The sequence below is a fragment of the Lontra canadensis genome, unplaced genomic scaffold, assembly GCF_010015895.1.
Source record: "Lontra canadensis isolate GAN:19392208 unplaced genomic scaffold, GSC_riverotter_1.0 scaffold170, whole genome shotgun sequence".
In the NCBI taxonomy this organism is placed as follows: domain Eukaryota; kingdom Metazoa; phylum Chordata; class Mammalia; order Carnivora; family Mustelidae; genus Lontra; species Lontra canadensis.
The window spans coordinates 1,846,063-1,861,839 of record NW_022631164.1 but is presented as its reverse complement, the minus strand read 5'-3'; the positions used below and the strand labels follow the sequence as shown (position 1 = coordinate 1,861,839).

At 41.6% G+C, this 15,777-nt stretch overlaps 1 protein-coding gene across 4 annotated transcripts in view; it reads left to right on the top strand.

Moving 5' to 3' along the window:
* BABAM2 (BRISC and BRCA1 A complex member 2) overlaps positions 1-15,777 on the top strand; it is a 401,243-nt gene that overhangs the window by 135,315 nt on the left and 250,151 nt on the right. For all 4 annotated transcript variants that reach the window (XM_032845827.1, XM_032845824.1, XM_032845825.1 and 1 more), the window contains exon 6: positions 6,767-6,841. In XM_032845827.1, coding sequence (XP_032701718.1) covers positions 6,767-6,841 — 75 coding nt within the window. The remainder of the gene's footprint in view (positions 1-6,766; positions 6,842-15,777) is intronic.

Sequence of the window (15,777 nt, the reverse complement as noted above, 5' to 3'; positions counted from 1 at the left end):
GTGTGTTAACATACTTGTAGATTTCTGTCAAGTTCCACTTTGCATAATGGCCTGGTAGCTTCTGGACTAACCTTTCCACACATAACAACTCTAAGCTCTGGACAGAACATAATGACCTGTGCCTGAAGATGCCGGACGGTGATTGAAAGCAGTTAGATACTGGATAGAAATTGATACTTGGTAGAGAGGAAGGCAGAGCTTACGGGACAAAACCAAAACATCAAATATACATGAAAGTAGAGTCCTAGAAGGAGAGGAGAGGAGAAAAAGAGGCAGCAGGGAAATCTTTGATGAAATAATGCCTCGATATTTCCAAATATGGTGAAAGACATAAATTTACAGATTCAAGAATCTCAACAAACCCTAACCAAGAAAAATGCAAGTCAATACTCAAAACCACACGTAAAGAGAAAATCTTAAGTGATCACAGAAAAATGACACTTTATCAGTAGGTGAGCAGTTACTTGAGTCAACACTGACTTGACATCAGAAACAGTGGAGGAGAGAGCACAGTGCAGTAATACCTTTAAAGTGCTGATTTCTGCCAGTCTGTTTGGTAAAAAAAAATGATATTCACTTTAGTTTTAATTTGTATTCCTTTTGTTATGAATGAAGTTAAGCATTTTTTCATGTTTAAGAGTTATTTGCATTTCCTTTCTATATATTCATTGCCTGGTTTTCTCTTGGGTTTTTTAAATCTTTTTTTCATTAAGGGTCGTTAGCTTTTTGTGACAGGGTTGCACGTACATTTTCCTCTGTCAGTTGTCTTTTGACTTTGCTGATGGTAGTTTTTTCCCATCCACAAAATTTTTATACTCCGGCCATCAAATTTACCCATCATCCCCTTTATGGCTTCTGAATTTGGAATCCTATTTGAAAGGCATTCCCTGCTGCAAGGTTATAAAGGCATTCGTCAGGGTTTTCTTCCTTATGGTTTCAATTTTGTACACTGAAATTCATAATCCACTTGGATTTTATCCTCATATATGTGCTGAAATGTGGATCTGACTTTATTCCTAGATGGCGATGCAGTTGTCTCACATCATCGATCATACACTAAATGTATTTGGCCCTAGTTCTGGACTTACTATTCTGTTTATTGATTTAATACCAGTATTACCGTCCTGTAATTTCTGTATCTTTATTATCCAGTGTAGCTAACCCCCTCTCATTGCTTTGCTTCTTTGAAGTTTTCCTGGCTGGTATTAATTGTTTCTTTGTCCACATGGTCTTATGACTTGGCTTTCTATGAGTTCCCACAAAGTAGTGAACCCCAAAGCCTAGATAGGTCCAATCTTCCTGAAATATCAGAGCACTTTGCTCTTTCTTGCATAGATTTTTCACAGGTTGTAACTTATAGGAACACTATTTTGATTAATGGCTGACTTACCCACCAGATGATAAGCCCCAAGAGGGCAGGGGCCGTGTTTCTTTGACTCATTATATTTACAATGCCTTGCTTAGGGCCTGACAGACAGACACATTTTAGGCTATTAATCCATACAGATGAGAAGGGTGAATGGGTTTGAGTCTTGAAGTTCACTTCTGATTCTTTATTGCTCTCTCAATGGCTGTTGTCAAGTTCCTTGACTGTTCTAGGACTAAGTTTTCTCATTTCTGAAATAGGTTTAAGGGAATTATATATATTAAACAGGGCTTTGGGATAATAAATAATGTAACATTAGAAAACATTTTGTAAAGTGTGAGATGTTGTGAAATCCTAGTTAGACCGACTTTGGCTTTCCTTTTCATATGTAATGGGTCATTATGCATTTGCTGAGGAATAGTCTGTAGACTTGGGCTGTTGGTTGTCAGGTCCACTTGAAGAATCACCCCTATCTGACTGTCACCCTATTAAAGTTGTAGTCGTTCTTGAGTGTTTCTTCACTTGTAGCTATCCAAGTGGTAGAAGCAGTCAGTTTCAGATGACAGCTTGTTTGTTGAGAAGAAAGTGAAATTTCCTTTTACCGAGCAACCTGGGTTTGGAACCCATTCTGCACGAGATGTCTACCTGTCCGTGCCGTCATGTGACACAGCTGCTGTTACCAGAAAAAAAAGCTCAGACCTCATAAATTGCCAAAACTCAGAGTCTTGCTAGTTTAAGTTACTTGCCAATGTACTATAACTTGAAAAAAAGGAAGGATGCACATATTTATTGCTAAGCTGGGGAAATTGCCATTAAGGCAGTTGGCAGAATGGCTGACATTTTAACAGTCATAGGTCAGATAATTTTCTGCATCTATCCAAGAGAAGATTTGACCAAGGACTGACAAAAAAATCAAATTATTCTGTTCACTTGGCTGCATCTAAATGTCTCATTTTCAGCTTACAGGAAAGATTGCTATGGAAGCAATCTTTGACGTTACAACAGAGTGACCGTAAATTGCTTGAATAACTGTTGGAACTTCGAATATAAAAACACAAGAAGTCATCTGAGGTAGAACTCAGAACAAATTTTTCTCTTATGTTTTGCTCCTTATGTAATTTATAGCTTAAGTTTTATATTAAGACATGTTTTAAATCAGCATTGACTTAGTTACCCAGAAGGAGATTACTTCCAGGTCACAAGGAAAATCAGTGGCAGAACTGAAAACGAAATTCTTGAGTCGTAGTTTTTAATGTTTCCAACACTGTTAGAAACAAGTGCTAAGTTTTCTTTATTCTGTCACTGGCAAAATAAAGAATGTATAGTCAGCTGGAAAGTAGGAGATCAAAAAGCACTTTCTGTGGTTTCCAGGGCACCGAATTCCTTTCACAGCCTTAAGTTTCTTGTATTATGTCATCTGATTGTATAAATCAGTCCATTGCTGATAAACACAAACTCCTATTAGTCCTTGGATCAACTTGCCTTTTATTATGAGTTTAGTTGTAGAAATCAGTCTTTTGCCAATAAACATAAATTTATATTAGTTCTAGGATCAACATTTTGAGAGGGGATAAAGTAGGGATTGTCTAAGTGTTTTTAAAGTAATGTTGGTCTAAAATAGCCGGTAGAATAAAAATATATTGTACAAACTAAAATAGGGCAAAAGAGCTAAAATGTAGTACGTGGACCAAAATAACTAGCAGTTCACATGAGTCCAAGTGCTAAATATGTAATTATATTTCCCATTACCTTATATGTACAAGGCTTGTTTTAATTTTTAAATCCCACATTTTACTCCTTTTATTGTTTCCAGAGGTGGGAAAAAAATGTAGAACAGCCATTGAGTCTAACATGAGAGTTTTGAGGTTGCCATTTTAATTCACCAATTGATGTTGTATTCCAGTAGGTAGAAATGGCTGTTTATTGATTGTAGATGGTTTGTGTCTCTAAATTGAAAATGATGATGAATCGAGTTTGACTTATTATTGTCTATCCAACCAACTCCCTTCTGCAACCTCTTCTAATCCATTGGTACTTGTAAAAAAACCTCTCAATATCCCCAAGAGTGACTTAACAAACATTCCATGTAGTTGCGGTCGTCATTTCGGTGTTTGCTACTGTTACGAGTGATTGTTGTACATCCTACAGCGGTTAGGAAAAGAGGGTTTCTGGGTCCCCGCTCATCGGTATTAGTGCTTATTTGCTCCTTCTTGAGCATCTAGGCCTATATCTGCACCAATCCTTTTTACACTTGGTGTTCTCTTTGCTTGGGATGTTTTTCCTCCACATTCCACATAGTTTTTTTCCTTATCTCTTTCACATGTCTATTCCGTTGTTGCCTTGTCAGATTATTCTATAAAGGAGCTAAACTGTATCATTTGAGAGTTTTCAGCAAAGGAGGAGCCTAATCTGACTGATGTATTGAAAGCATTGCTGTGTCTACGGAGACGGGAACAAGCTTCCAGATGAAGCAGCTGGGGGTGATGGCAGCGGCCTAGGCTGGAGATAGCCATGACTCAGATCAGGTGATTTTGCTGTGGTGAGAAGTGGTTGGACTAAAGATCCATCGTGAAGGTAGGGTTGACAGGATTTGCCGCCATTTTGAACGTAGGATGAGCAAGAAAGAGAGGAGTCAAGGATGCTTCTGAGGTTCTTGGCCTGAGGGATTGAAATAATGGAATTGCCGTTTTCTAAAATGAAGACTATCAAAGGAAGGAAATCAGGAGTTTGGTTTCATTCATGGTGGTTGGATAAATGAAACAAGTAAAGGAAAGGTCTGAGCAGAGATAGAACATTTGGGAATCGTCAGCATATAAATAGTATTGAAAATCTTGCGCCTAGAAGAGGTCACCTGGGAAATGTCAGGAAAGGGAGAGAGGAGGCTGAGCTGTGGTGGTGTTCAGAGGCTGGGGTGGCTGTAGGGAGGGCTAGTGAAGTAAAGTCAAACCAAGAGAGGGTGGGATCCTGGAAACCAAGGGGAGAATGTTCCAGGAAAGGAGAAATAATCAGCTATGTCAAAACACTACTGAGAACAAGTAATAAAATGAGCACTGAGAAGTGACTGTTGGATTTGGCTGTGGGGAGGTCAGTGGTGACCTTGATAAGCTGCTGGGGTTGACTGGTGGGTGGGGGGATGGCTGACAGGAGAAGGTGCCAGAGAGAATAGTAAAAGAAGAAATAAAGACCAGTTCTTTACAAGAGGTTGTATTGTGACGTAGAACAGAGAAATGAGATGGGACCTGAAGAAAGGTAGGAAATTAAGAAAGACTTTTTATTTTATTAAAAAAATATTTTTTTGGTAAAGACTTTTTAAATGATGTTTGCATACTGATGGGAGTGAGTGAGTAAAGGGAAAAATTGATTATATAGGAGGGAGAGTGGGGACAGTGGTTGGGAATTGTCTTTGATGAATGTCCCTTCCTCTACAGCACTGTACCAGCGCTCAGGGAAGACCCTTCTGTTCTTCCCGCACCCCCCAATTTCCCACCGGGCTGGATGCCCCTCTCAGAAGCTCCCATATCATTCTGTAGTGCTTTATGTTCCTATACTCACCTCTATTAGTATATGATCCCCATACTTGGGTCCAAAGAATCACACTCAATAGGCAGTGTTAGTTGTTGAGTCCTCTCGGAGCTTAACAAAACGCCCAAACCATACTTTTCTAGTAATCTCGGACTGTAATAGAATGTGAGAATTTTATTAGGCTCTTTCACAAGCCTTCCCCTGCCCCCTGCCGTGGTGAGCTGTTTTTAGATCCCTAGGTGGCTCCTGACTAATCTTTCAAGTAGCCCGCACGTGTTGGCCTACCCGGCTCCCGTGACTCCTCCTGTTTCTTACCACGGGCATTTCTCGTGGCCCAGTGGCTTCTGTGAGTCTCTCTGGCTTGCCTCAGCGTTGAGTCTGTCCATTCACTGCTCTCATTTCTGCTTTTCATGTCATGGGGTTAGGCTTGTGGCATTGAGGAAGCGCTCTGTCCTTCGCCAGAGGTCGATGCAAGTTGAAAGATGTTGTGAGCAGTCAAATGACGAACCACCGTGCAGATGGTAGTTACCAGTTTTATCTTTTGAGCTCAAGGTTTCTATTTCTCTTTGCTTTTTTGGGGTTTTAGGTCGGAGTTTAAAAATGGCGGCCAGTTGTTAGGGTATTTGTAGAAAGGCGTGGTGATGGGTGTGGAATCTTCTCTAAGAGGGTGTAGGTATGCTTATGTGCCTTCATCCGCTGAGCCAGAAAAACATATTTGTAAATGCTGGCTGTGTTGAAGCATGTGTTGTAGGAGTTTGGGGTGCTTGTTTTTTTTTTAAGGGGAGAAGGCAATGGAGTTACTGGGAGCTCTTCAGTGTTCCCCAAATATAAAAATGATAGAGATCCACTCTTTAGAATAGTTCTGGATCATCCCCGAAGTTCTTTGTTCAAACAGCATGTCCTAGGGAAACCCAGGGTGTCAGAATCCCAAGCTGAACTGCAGGCTTGGCTGTGAGAGAGGTTGGAAGGCCCAGGACCCCACCAGCTCTGCAACCTGCTTTGTGGCCTTTGCAGAGGTTCTTTGGAACCCCTGGGTGTGTGATGGCCCAACTGGAAGGCCCCTTCTCTACACTCTGACAAAGGTTTTCTAAAAGCAGTGTGATGCCTTAGCCATGCCCATCATAAACAAAACAAAACAAAACAAAATAAAAAAAAAACTTGATGATTTCCCATCATGGTAAAATGAGAGGAAGATTTTTTTTCTTTCACATGAGTTTTTTTTCCCCCTTTAAAAAGAACATAGAAGTTATTATTTAGGCTTAAATGTTTAAAATCTCTAAACCTCTGTACATCTTTCCTATGGAGACTAGTTCATAGAATTACTGAAAAATATTAGTTGGTGATAATGATGTTAATAGATTGTTCAAGAAATTAGAATCTTATTTGGGATACCTACTGATAGACTGCTTTCTCTGGGCATGAATTTGACCTCTGTATGTACTTCCAGACACACTGTAAAGGATAGTGATATATGTCAGTCACCTGTGGGTTATAAATCTTATGGTCTGAGTGCTTTAGTAAAAAAGAAATGAATCAAAGGGAGAAGTCTGTCTCTATTGCTTAGGTTAAAGAAAAAAATCATGCATTCATGTATTCTTTTTACACTTAAAAAAACCAAAAAGGTAATGTGACATTATAATTTTATTGCCCATTGAAAATGCAGATTTAAAAATTCTAATTATGCTTTTAGTAGCTAATAATTCAAGAATTCTTTTTGATCTTTCCCTGCTTTCCAACCTTCTTTTCTTGCTAATGTTAGGAAACCCAAATTGAAAATGCCTCCAGTTTGAACAGGTTGAACTTGTGGCCTTGGCTATAATTGTCACTTCACAATCAATTTCTTATTTTAATCTTATTATTATACCTTTTGTCCTACAGACTGGTGAATTTTCAGCTCGTTTCCTTTTGAAGTTGCCAGTGGATTTCAGCAATATTCCCACATACCTTCTCAAGGTAAAAATACGTGCTATCACATATGAGCTTTTAAATGTAATTATTTAAATGTAAATGAGCTTTTAAAGTAATTTAACTTCGAATATTTGTATGATTGGCTTGCCAGCATCTCTTTCAGGCAATAAATTTATTGAAAGTATTTATTATATGAAGGTTCACTGAATTTGTTATTGAAAAACTAAAATAGTAGTCCTATAAGTAATTTCAAAATGAATTTTCCTTGTAAGGTAAAATTAGTGTAAGTAAACTAAATTTGGGGGAAAGTCACTATTAGTAATCTTACTGGGAGGAAAGACTCTCATGGAAATTATGCAATAGGCATTCTGTCTGCTCTGCTAAAGGGCATCTCGTTTCCCTTATTTGTATCAGCAGTTCATCTCCGGCACCTTCGCAGCTGGTCTGTTGAGAATCTGTTTGGACCAGTGTGTATGGCACTGTTTAAAATGTGATGCAGGCAAGGTGTGTCTGGGAGAGCAGTCACCTTGGGATGGGGTGGGAAGATGCTTTGCACAGAGGAGGCACATTCGAGGTGACTAGGCTCCAGTTAGTGTGAAGGAAAACCACGTGGACCAGGTAGCAGGTTCTGAATGTGAGGCCTGGGTCCATCACAAATGAGGATTTTGGTTGTGATTTAAGCTACGGCTAGCTGTCTTCCGCCCCATATTTCAACCTATAGTCATATAGCTTTAGTCTAATGTAAGAAAAGTTTCTGCCTTCCTAAATTGAAGTTGTTCAGAGCATCAATGGTATTTATAACAGTCTAGAGAGAAGAGAGAAACCTCGTACAAGGGCGCCTGGGTGGCTCAGTGGGTTAAACCTCTGCCTTCGGCTCAGGTCATGATCTCAGGGTCCTGGGATCGAGCCCTGCATCATGCTCTCTGCTCAGAGGGGAGCCTGCTTCCCCCTCTCTCTCTCTGCCTGCCTCTCTGCCTACTTGTGATCTCTGTCTGTCAAATAAACAAATAAAATCTTAAAAAAAAAGAAAAAAGAAACCTCGTACAAGTTTTCCTGTATGTTGTAGTAGTTACACATAATATTAGATACTAATCTTTTTTTTTTTTTTTTTAAGATTTTATCTATTTGGGAGAGAGAGAGAGAGTGAGAGAGATAGAATGAGCAGGGAGAGTGGCAGAGGGAGAGGGAGAAGCAGACTCCCCGTTTGTTGAGCGGGGAGCCCGATGCAGGGCTCCATCCCGGGACCCCGGGATCATGACTTGAGCCGAAAGCAGGCATTCAACCAACTGAGCCACTCAGGCGCCCCAGATATTAATCCTGATAATGATTGGAAGTATGGTCTGGTGGAATGTAAACTATAGTCTGTAGAAGAGATCCGGGAACACTTTTTCTTATACATTCCACTGAAGGTGGGGAAATTGTTTTCTTTTCCCTTAAGTAAAACATGGGATTTTGTGCCTCATTAAACTTTCATTTTTAGTTTCTGGTTAACTAGTTTTCCACTCCGTATCCAAGGGTTATGAAGTGCAAGTGAGAATGGAAGTTAGCAATTTATGTTAGTTTCTCCACCCTCCTGTTGTGGAAAATATACATGTGAGATCTGTGATTAGCAAGCATAATTAATTTGGTTTTAGCAATTATTATGCTCTATTAGAGTGGCAGCCAGTCTCCTTGGTAACCCTTAGATCGCACACTCATTGACCTCCGTGTATTCCAGTTAAAACTCGATTTCAGTTCATTTAAAACCAAATTCAGCAGTATATAAGAGTACGTTGCTTGTATAATCACTTTAATCCATAAATTTACAGTTACAGTATCTTTGTTTTGATTCGTTGGGCCTTAGCAGTTTGAACGGTGTCTTATTTGAACCTGCCTCTGCTCGTGTTCTTGAAGGTCAAAAGAAAAAAAATCCTTCTTGGATTATAATCTAATTTTTTTCTCTTCAAAATCAAATTTCCATATTTTCTGTTCTAAGAGTTCTAACTTTATATTATTATGTCCTTACTTTCCTAGCCGGTAAGACAGGAAAAAAAGTGGAACCTGTTTGGCAAAATAGGAAAGTGTCCCCTTCCCACACACCCCAAAGTATGACAAAATGACATTTCTACTGTAGGCGAAATGCCTACATTGTAGCACTGATATCTTTCTGCACCTTTAGTCTGTGCAGAGAGAGTAAAGCAACAAGGCAGACAAACAAACAAAAAAAGAAAGAAACTGTTGTGTAGCACAAAACAACCAGGAAAAAAAAAAACCTGCATCCCTGAGGAATCCAGAATACTTGTTGAAAATTTTAAGATCTAAGTTCCTAAAGTTGGTCGTATCATAACCATTTAACATCTGGCTGTACTACTCTGAAAACCAAGTTTGCCTTAGGAGCTAATTTACATATTATTAGCATGTGGACGCTTCTGATCTGATTGTGAGGCTGCTATAGATAGTCTCGGTCCCAGAATAAACTCTTCAGATTCCTAGGACGAGGACACTGTTTGCCAAGTTCAGTGTAGTTTTACGTTGCCTTTCCAAAGAAATGAAAGGTGAATTGGAATAGCAGGGAGTTTGACCGCATCCTGATTTGCTACAGTGATGTCATTATGCCACCGTGAAGCCATCATCCACTCACAAGTTTATATTTCCAAGCATACGTCTTTTATCCACTAATAGAATTTTTTGATGTTAGAATGACAAAGTCACTTAGTATTCAGTGATAGGATCTTACTTAATACTATGCTTTAGGCATATATGGTTCTTACATGGGATGGAGTGAGTTTATACTGAAAATAGGTCCTGACTTCAGTGTCTAAATTTTATTCTTAGACGAGGTAAGTCAGTAGGTTAGATAAATCATTTACGTAAGAACTCAGTCAGTAAAACAAAAAAATAACTTCTGTATTAGGATTCTTTATTTGTGGGTGGTAGAAATCCAGCACAAACTACTCTAAATGAAATGGAAAATGTAGCTCAAATCCTCTATTTCCATAGTCCATATAGCAGGAAACGGTTCCCATGTTGAACGGTCTACAGATAGGCATAGATCAGCTTTCCTGGGTCTGTCCCACTTGGGCCAGGTCCGCATCCTTGCCCTTCTCAACTGGTAGGCTCATGTTGAGAAGTTGTGATCCCCAGGATAAAGGGGGGATTATTGAAAGGACAAAAGTGTAAGATTCATACAGTTACTAAACCAGAGAAAGATTGTTTTTTCTTAAAGAACTAGTCATGATGCTGAATCATATGTCATTAGAAGGTGCTCCCCTTGATTTTCTTCAGGATGTGGTGAAAATTGACTTATATATATTCTTGTCTTTATTCTTATTCTGAGAATTATTAAACCTGAGTATATGATGCTGGGAAAGCCTATTTTTTTTTTTTTCACTTCAGGAAAAGCATACTCTGTAGTGAGATAACTAAGGAAAAGTTCTAGTTGTCTACTAAAATTTATCATCTGAGCAAGAAGTACTCAGAAACTCGGAATATAGTGTTTTGGGGAGTGGTAAACGTAAACTTGTAAACGTGGTATGTATGTGAAATAGCCTCTTAAAATAATAAGCCAGTTTATTCAGAATATAGTCAAAATTTTATAGTTACGACTCCTGTCAGTAGCGTCATACAGAAATATCCAGGAAAATTTCAGTGTCTCACTGCACAAGAGGGCAAAATAGTAATCATTTCCTGCTGATAGTAGATGTGACAAACATAACGTTTAAAAAATATCAGTGCTAATAACTTTTCTTTGTTTGATAAAACCATATTGTTTATATAATTGTCTTGGTCCAACTGCTCTAACAAAAAACACCATAGACTGGGCGGCTTAAACAACACATATTTATTTCCCACATTTCTGAAAGCTGGGACGTCTCAGATCGAGTCACCAGTGGACTCACTGTCTGGTGAGGGCCTGCTTCATAGGTTGTAGACAGCCATTTCCTCGCTGTATCCTCGCCTGGCCCAAGAGAGAGAGCTTCTCTCTCAAATCTCTTCTTAAAATGCTGCCAGTCCCATCATGAGGGCTCCAGTCACAAGACCTGGTTACTTCCCAAAGGCCCCTCCTCCAAATACTGTCGCCTTGGGGATTAAGGATCATAATATACATTCTGGGGGGATATTAAGATTTTATTTATTTGAGAGAGTGAAAAAGAGTACAAGGTGGGAGAGGGGCACAGGGAGAGGCAGGCTCTCTGCTGAGCAAGAAACCCAATGTGGGGCTCCATCCCAGGACCCTGAGATCAAGACCTGAGCCGAAGACAGGCGCTTAACTGACTGAGTCACCCAGGCACCCCTAAAAATTCATTTATAGAAGTAGTCTGATAGTTGCTATCATGTCCTCACACTTGGTACCGTGGCACCCTAGCCCAGTCCAGAGGTAGGACCATAACTAGTTTACTATGACTGAAGAACTTGGACTTCTAGTTTCTACGGGAATCTTCTTGGTATCGTTTCACTTCATGTGGTCTGAAGGACCACTGGCTGCAGTTTAGTCCCCTTGTGGTGTCTGAATCGTGACACAGTATGGAAATGAATTGAAAGTGAAAAAGCTAAAGTTGGCCATCTGGGTCAGGAGATGAGGTTCTTAGCCTTCTCATCCTTCCTCAGAAGCCGCCGTGGCTACACTGGTCAGGCAGGGCACACTCAGGGCAGGGTCGTGGCACACAGGTCCTTGTGTCAAACAGAGTCAGAAGACAGGAATTAAGGTCCATTTATCCGGATAGGTTCAGGGGCCCAGGACAGGCAGAGAGTGTCAGGGAGATATCCAGAGTGGAATCATACATGGCCTAAGAAGGTCATTAACCTGGATGAGCACGTCTAAGATGACTTGGGTGCTGAGGTTATCCCGGGTAGGAGCTGCCTCCCAGGTTACACGGGCGTTGACACCCGCAGCTACTCAGGGGGCTGGGCGGGTCTGGAGAAGGAGGGCATCTGGCTGGATGAACTAGTGCAGGAGGTGGGGAGAGCTGCAGGGAGCCAGCAGCTAGGAGCTTCAGCTAGAGCAGCCGCTGCTCCACACCTGCCCAGCTGTAGCCCATGTGACAGTAGGGGCCTCGTGGTGCCACATTTGCCGATGTCACTTAAGATAGCCTGCAATCTCAGGGTTTTTTTCATGTGAAAAGATGGCTGCTTTTGAAGAGATGGCCATAGGTACATATTTTTTTTTATAACTCTGCTGGCCAAACAGAATGCCCCCACGTGCTGGCCAGGGCAGCCTGGTAAGCCAGGTGGCTGTGGAAGGGTGTTCCGAAGACTGTCTCAGGCAGGTAAGGTACAGCTCCCCCTAGCCCAGGGCGGGCACTGATGGCTGGGCTGAGACCACTGGGTGGGTTGACTCTGCAATTTTGCCTTCCGACGTGCAGATGCTGATTCGGAACCAGGGAACCATTCTGTATTTGTCAGTGTTTTCAGGAGCAACAGAAAAAATCGAATCTATAGAAGAGGAGATTTCTTACAATACTGATTCCCAAGGTTATGGCAGCTGAGAAGTCCACAATGTGCCATCCACAGGCTAGAGAACCGGGACACGACTGAGAACCGGGGGAGGAGAGGAGTCACTGGTGTAAGGCATGGAGTGTGAAGGCAAGAGAACCTGGAGTTCTGTTGTTCAGGGGCAGAGAAAACGGACTTCCTGGCTCAAGGGAGGAGAAGGAAAAAGGTAGAAGAGGAGGGGGGCGGAGAGAATTCATCCTCAACTTTTTGTTCTGTTTGGGCCGTCAAGGAGTGGTTGATGCCCATCCCCATTGGTGGTTTTCTTTCCTCAGTCTGGGGATTCAAATACGAATCTCTTCCTGAAATACCCTCAAAGGAACAACCAGAGATCACGTTTTACCAGCTAGCTGGGCATTGCTTAGTCCTGACAAGTTGAAACAAAGCTAACCACCGCATACACATTCTGTTCATAAGGCTGGTGAATTCATGGCTGGAGCCACTAACTGAAACACAGCTCATGTATAATTTCATGCAGAAAGCAGCTCAGGCCTAGATTTTCGGGTGTTCTAGGACACAGAAAGTATATTTTAAAATTTTCTCCTGAGGTGTGTATTGTGTTTTCCTTTGGGAGGTATAACACTCCAGAATTCTGTTACATGTTTGTTGGCTACTTTTCTACCTTGATTGCTGTCGTATTAAGGGATAGAGATTCATATGAAGTGGCTTGGTTCCCTGAGATTATTTTAAGAGTCTGTGGAACCAAAGTAAATTTGGTTCCACATTCTGCATGGTCTTGTCTGGGGGGGACCTGTAATAGTCGTCCACAAGTGCCAAGGGTGCTGGGTTCCATTTAACTCTGGAAGATGCCCATTAATTTTCATCAGTGATTCAAGTGTTGGGCTGCACTGATACCCTGGTCCTACCTTGGGTCAATGAAATTAGAATCTTTGGCAGTAAAAGCCCAAATAGTCTGTTAATTTAAAAGTTCCCCAGGTAATTCTGATGTGCACCTGGGGTTAAGAACTGCTGCTCTAAGTAGAAGCTATGGATTTCTGCTTTGGCTCGATAAACTTGGATGTAAATGGATTTATTGGCACAGTGATGGCACGACTGCAACCGCTCTAGCGCCTCCGGCCTCATTTATTAAGGGGCTGCCAGTGCTGAGCTTAGAAGGGTGGGAGTGGGGAAAGGGAACTATTGGTCTTGAATACATACTGTTTGTAGGAACTGGACTGGATGCTTTGTATACGTTATTTCCTTCAATATTCTCAGTAGCTCTGCAAGGTAATTTTTTCCTTCAGTGTTTTTAGAGGAGGACTCTGGAGGCACCATGATGTAAGGGATCCAGGTAGCGGTTTGTAGAGCTGGGATTTGGAGGCAGATTCCTTGGCACGAAAGCCAGTGGTCTTTCCAGCACATCACACCGCAGCGGGAAACACTCTGTATTGCTAGATTAGAATCTAGAGTGGGGAGCTAGGGCTCCTTAGATCTGTCCTGAAGTAGAAAGAAGAAACAAGATTGAGGAAGGACACTCAGGTGAGAGCTGCAGTGATCTGTTTTCCCAGGCAAATCTGTCTGGAGTGTTTTTCAGAGGTGACGTGGTGATGTGCTCTGGGAGCCCTGCAATGGGTAGGACAAAGGAGGAAGATGACATGGATGTCACCAAATTAGGTGAAAGTGGGAGGTGCAGTGCACAGGACTCCAGCCACAGCACAAGAAAGAGAGAAGGTGGTCAGAATGGAATCAAGGGGTGACAGTGGCAAAGAGGTGAAGGCAATGTGGGGGAGCTGAAGACAGCCTTTTGTGGTATGTAATTCTCAGTCAGGATGGCTGGAAATGTGAAGGGATGCCGAAACTCCCTCCCACTGTAGGAGAGCTAATTGTGTTCATACATGAGTCATTTTGTTTTAACTGGAGTGAGGAGGTCGGTTCGACTCGGAAACGGGGATGGCACTGGGGCAGTTAGAGGCTGAGAAGTTAGTGTGGGGGCAGAGATGGGATCCAGACCCTTCTTGTCTTTCCATGACTTACACTGTAGAGTGATGTTGGGGGAGAATCTTAGTGTGACCCAGTGGATGACAGAAGGAGAACCTTGGACTGAGGTAGCTCCAAAATCCCCCTTCCCTCCGCCCCAGTATTTTTAGCTGTTTATAACTGTGACAGAGTGTACAAAACAGGCTTGTTTTCATCCTTCCTGTCTGTCTGTCTGCCTTTGTATGTATATAAGTATCTAATTATCCATCCATCCATCTATCCATCCATCCATCCATCCATCCATCCATCCATCTTCTAACCCTGACCCTGACCTTGACCCTGACCTTGACCCTGACCATATTGGCTTGACTTGGTTCTTCACTGCAGTACGACTGTGTAGAAGTATCGATTTTGATGTATTGATTTTGATTTAAAGCGATCCTGTAATCTGTTGAGGATTAGACAGGCAAAAAAGAAAGGAAAAAAAAGGAATATAAGGATAATTGTAGGTCTTTAAAAATGTACAGATTGTTATGGATTGGAATGGTTAGAGAAGCCTTTGTGACCAAGTTTAGGCAAAAGCTAGACCCCTAAAGAGGCATAGCTTTTGAAGATTGGAAAAGGAAGAGGGACAGCTAAGGTGCGGCTGATTGAGTCATTCGTGGTGGGACTGTGGGTGTACTGGATTCAGGGCGCAGGGAGTAATCTAGACTGGAAAAGAAATTTCTTGCAGAGAATAATGAGAGAGAAAGCTGGAAAGATGAGTTGGAAAGATCTCGAGTGCTTGAAGAATGATTTCAGACTTCATTAAGCAGGTAGTCTTAATCTCTTCACACCTGGATTATCATGGTAATAGTTTCCTATTTCATTTCCTTGGCTTCCCGCCCTCCCTTGTCCAATTTCTCTGCAGTATTACTGCTAGAGTAGTCTCCTTTAATCTTCTCTTGAAACAAATAATGGTTTCTTCTTGGATCCTGCTTCCAGAGCCTGCCTATCCATGCATGCAGTGCTGTTTTCTACTGTTCCCCAACCTGTGCTAGTGAGCTGAAATGGGCAGTTGTCCTCATTGTCCCGCCAATACTGTGAGAATTCCCAGTGCTGTCACTTTGCTTAGGTTCCCCCTCACAGCGCTGAAACCCCTACTCTTTAATCTTTTCCTAGAGAATTTACTTATTTGACATAAGAATGTAGTAAAGCCTGAAGGAGTTCCAGTTACTTGCCCAAGACCATTAAGTATTTACTTGGAGCTGTTGACAGAATATCTAGTCTTAATTATTGGCCTGGGACCAGAGAGGAACTAAGTGATCAAAGTGGAGAAGGGGATCATGAAACCAAAGTGAGGAAGTATTAAGTGTAACATACAGCTATTGGGAGAGCCAAGGCCTGAACTTGGAGGACCCAGTGGAAGAGAGTTGTCATCTAGGTAGAAGGACTTCAGGAGCACAGTCGTGTAAGCCAAAGATTTTAAAATTTTATCGAAGAAGGCAATGGTCAAATGCCATTGAATGAGCAAGAATAGACTGGGGAGGGGAGGGGAAACATTTGACTTGGCTAGAGCCATAGGGATGGTGAGAATAGGAAACATTTCTGTGTAA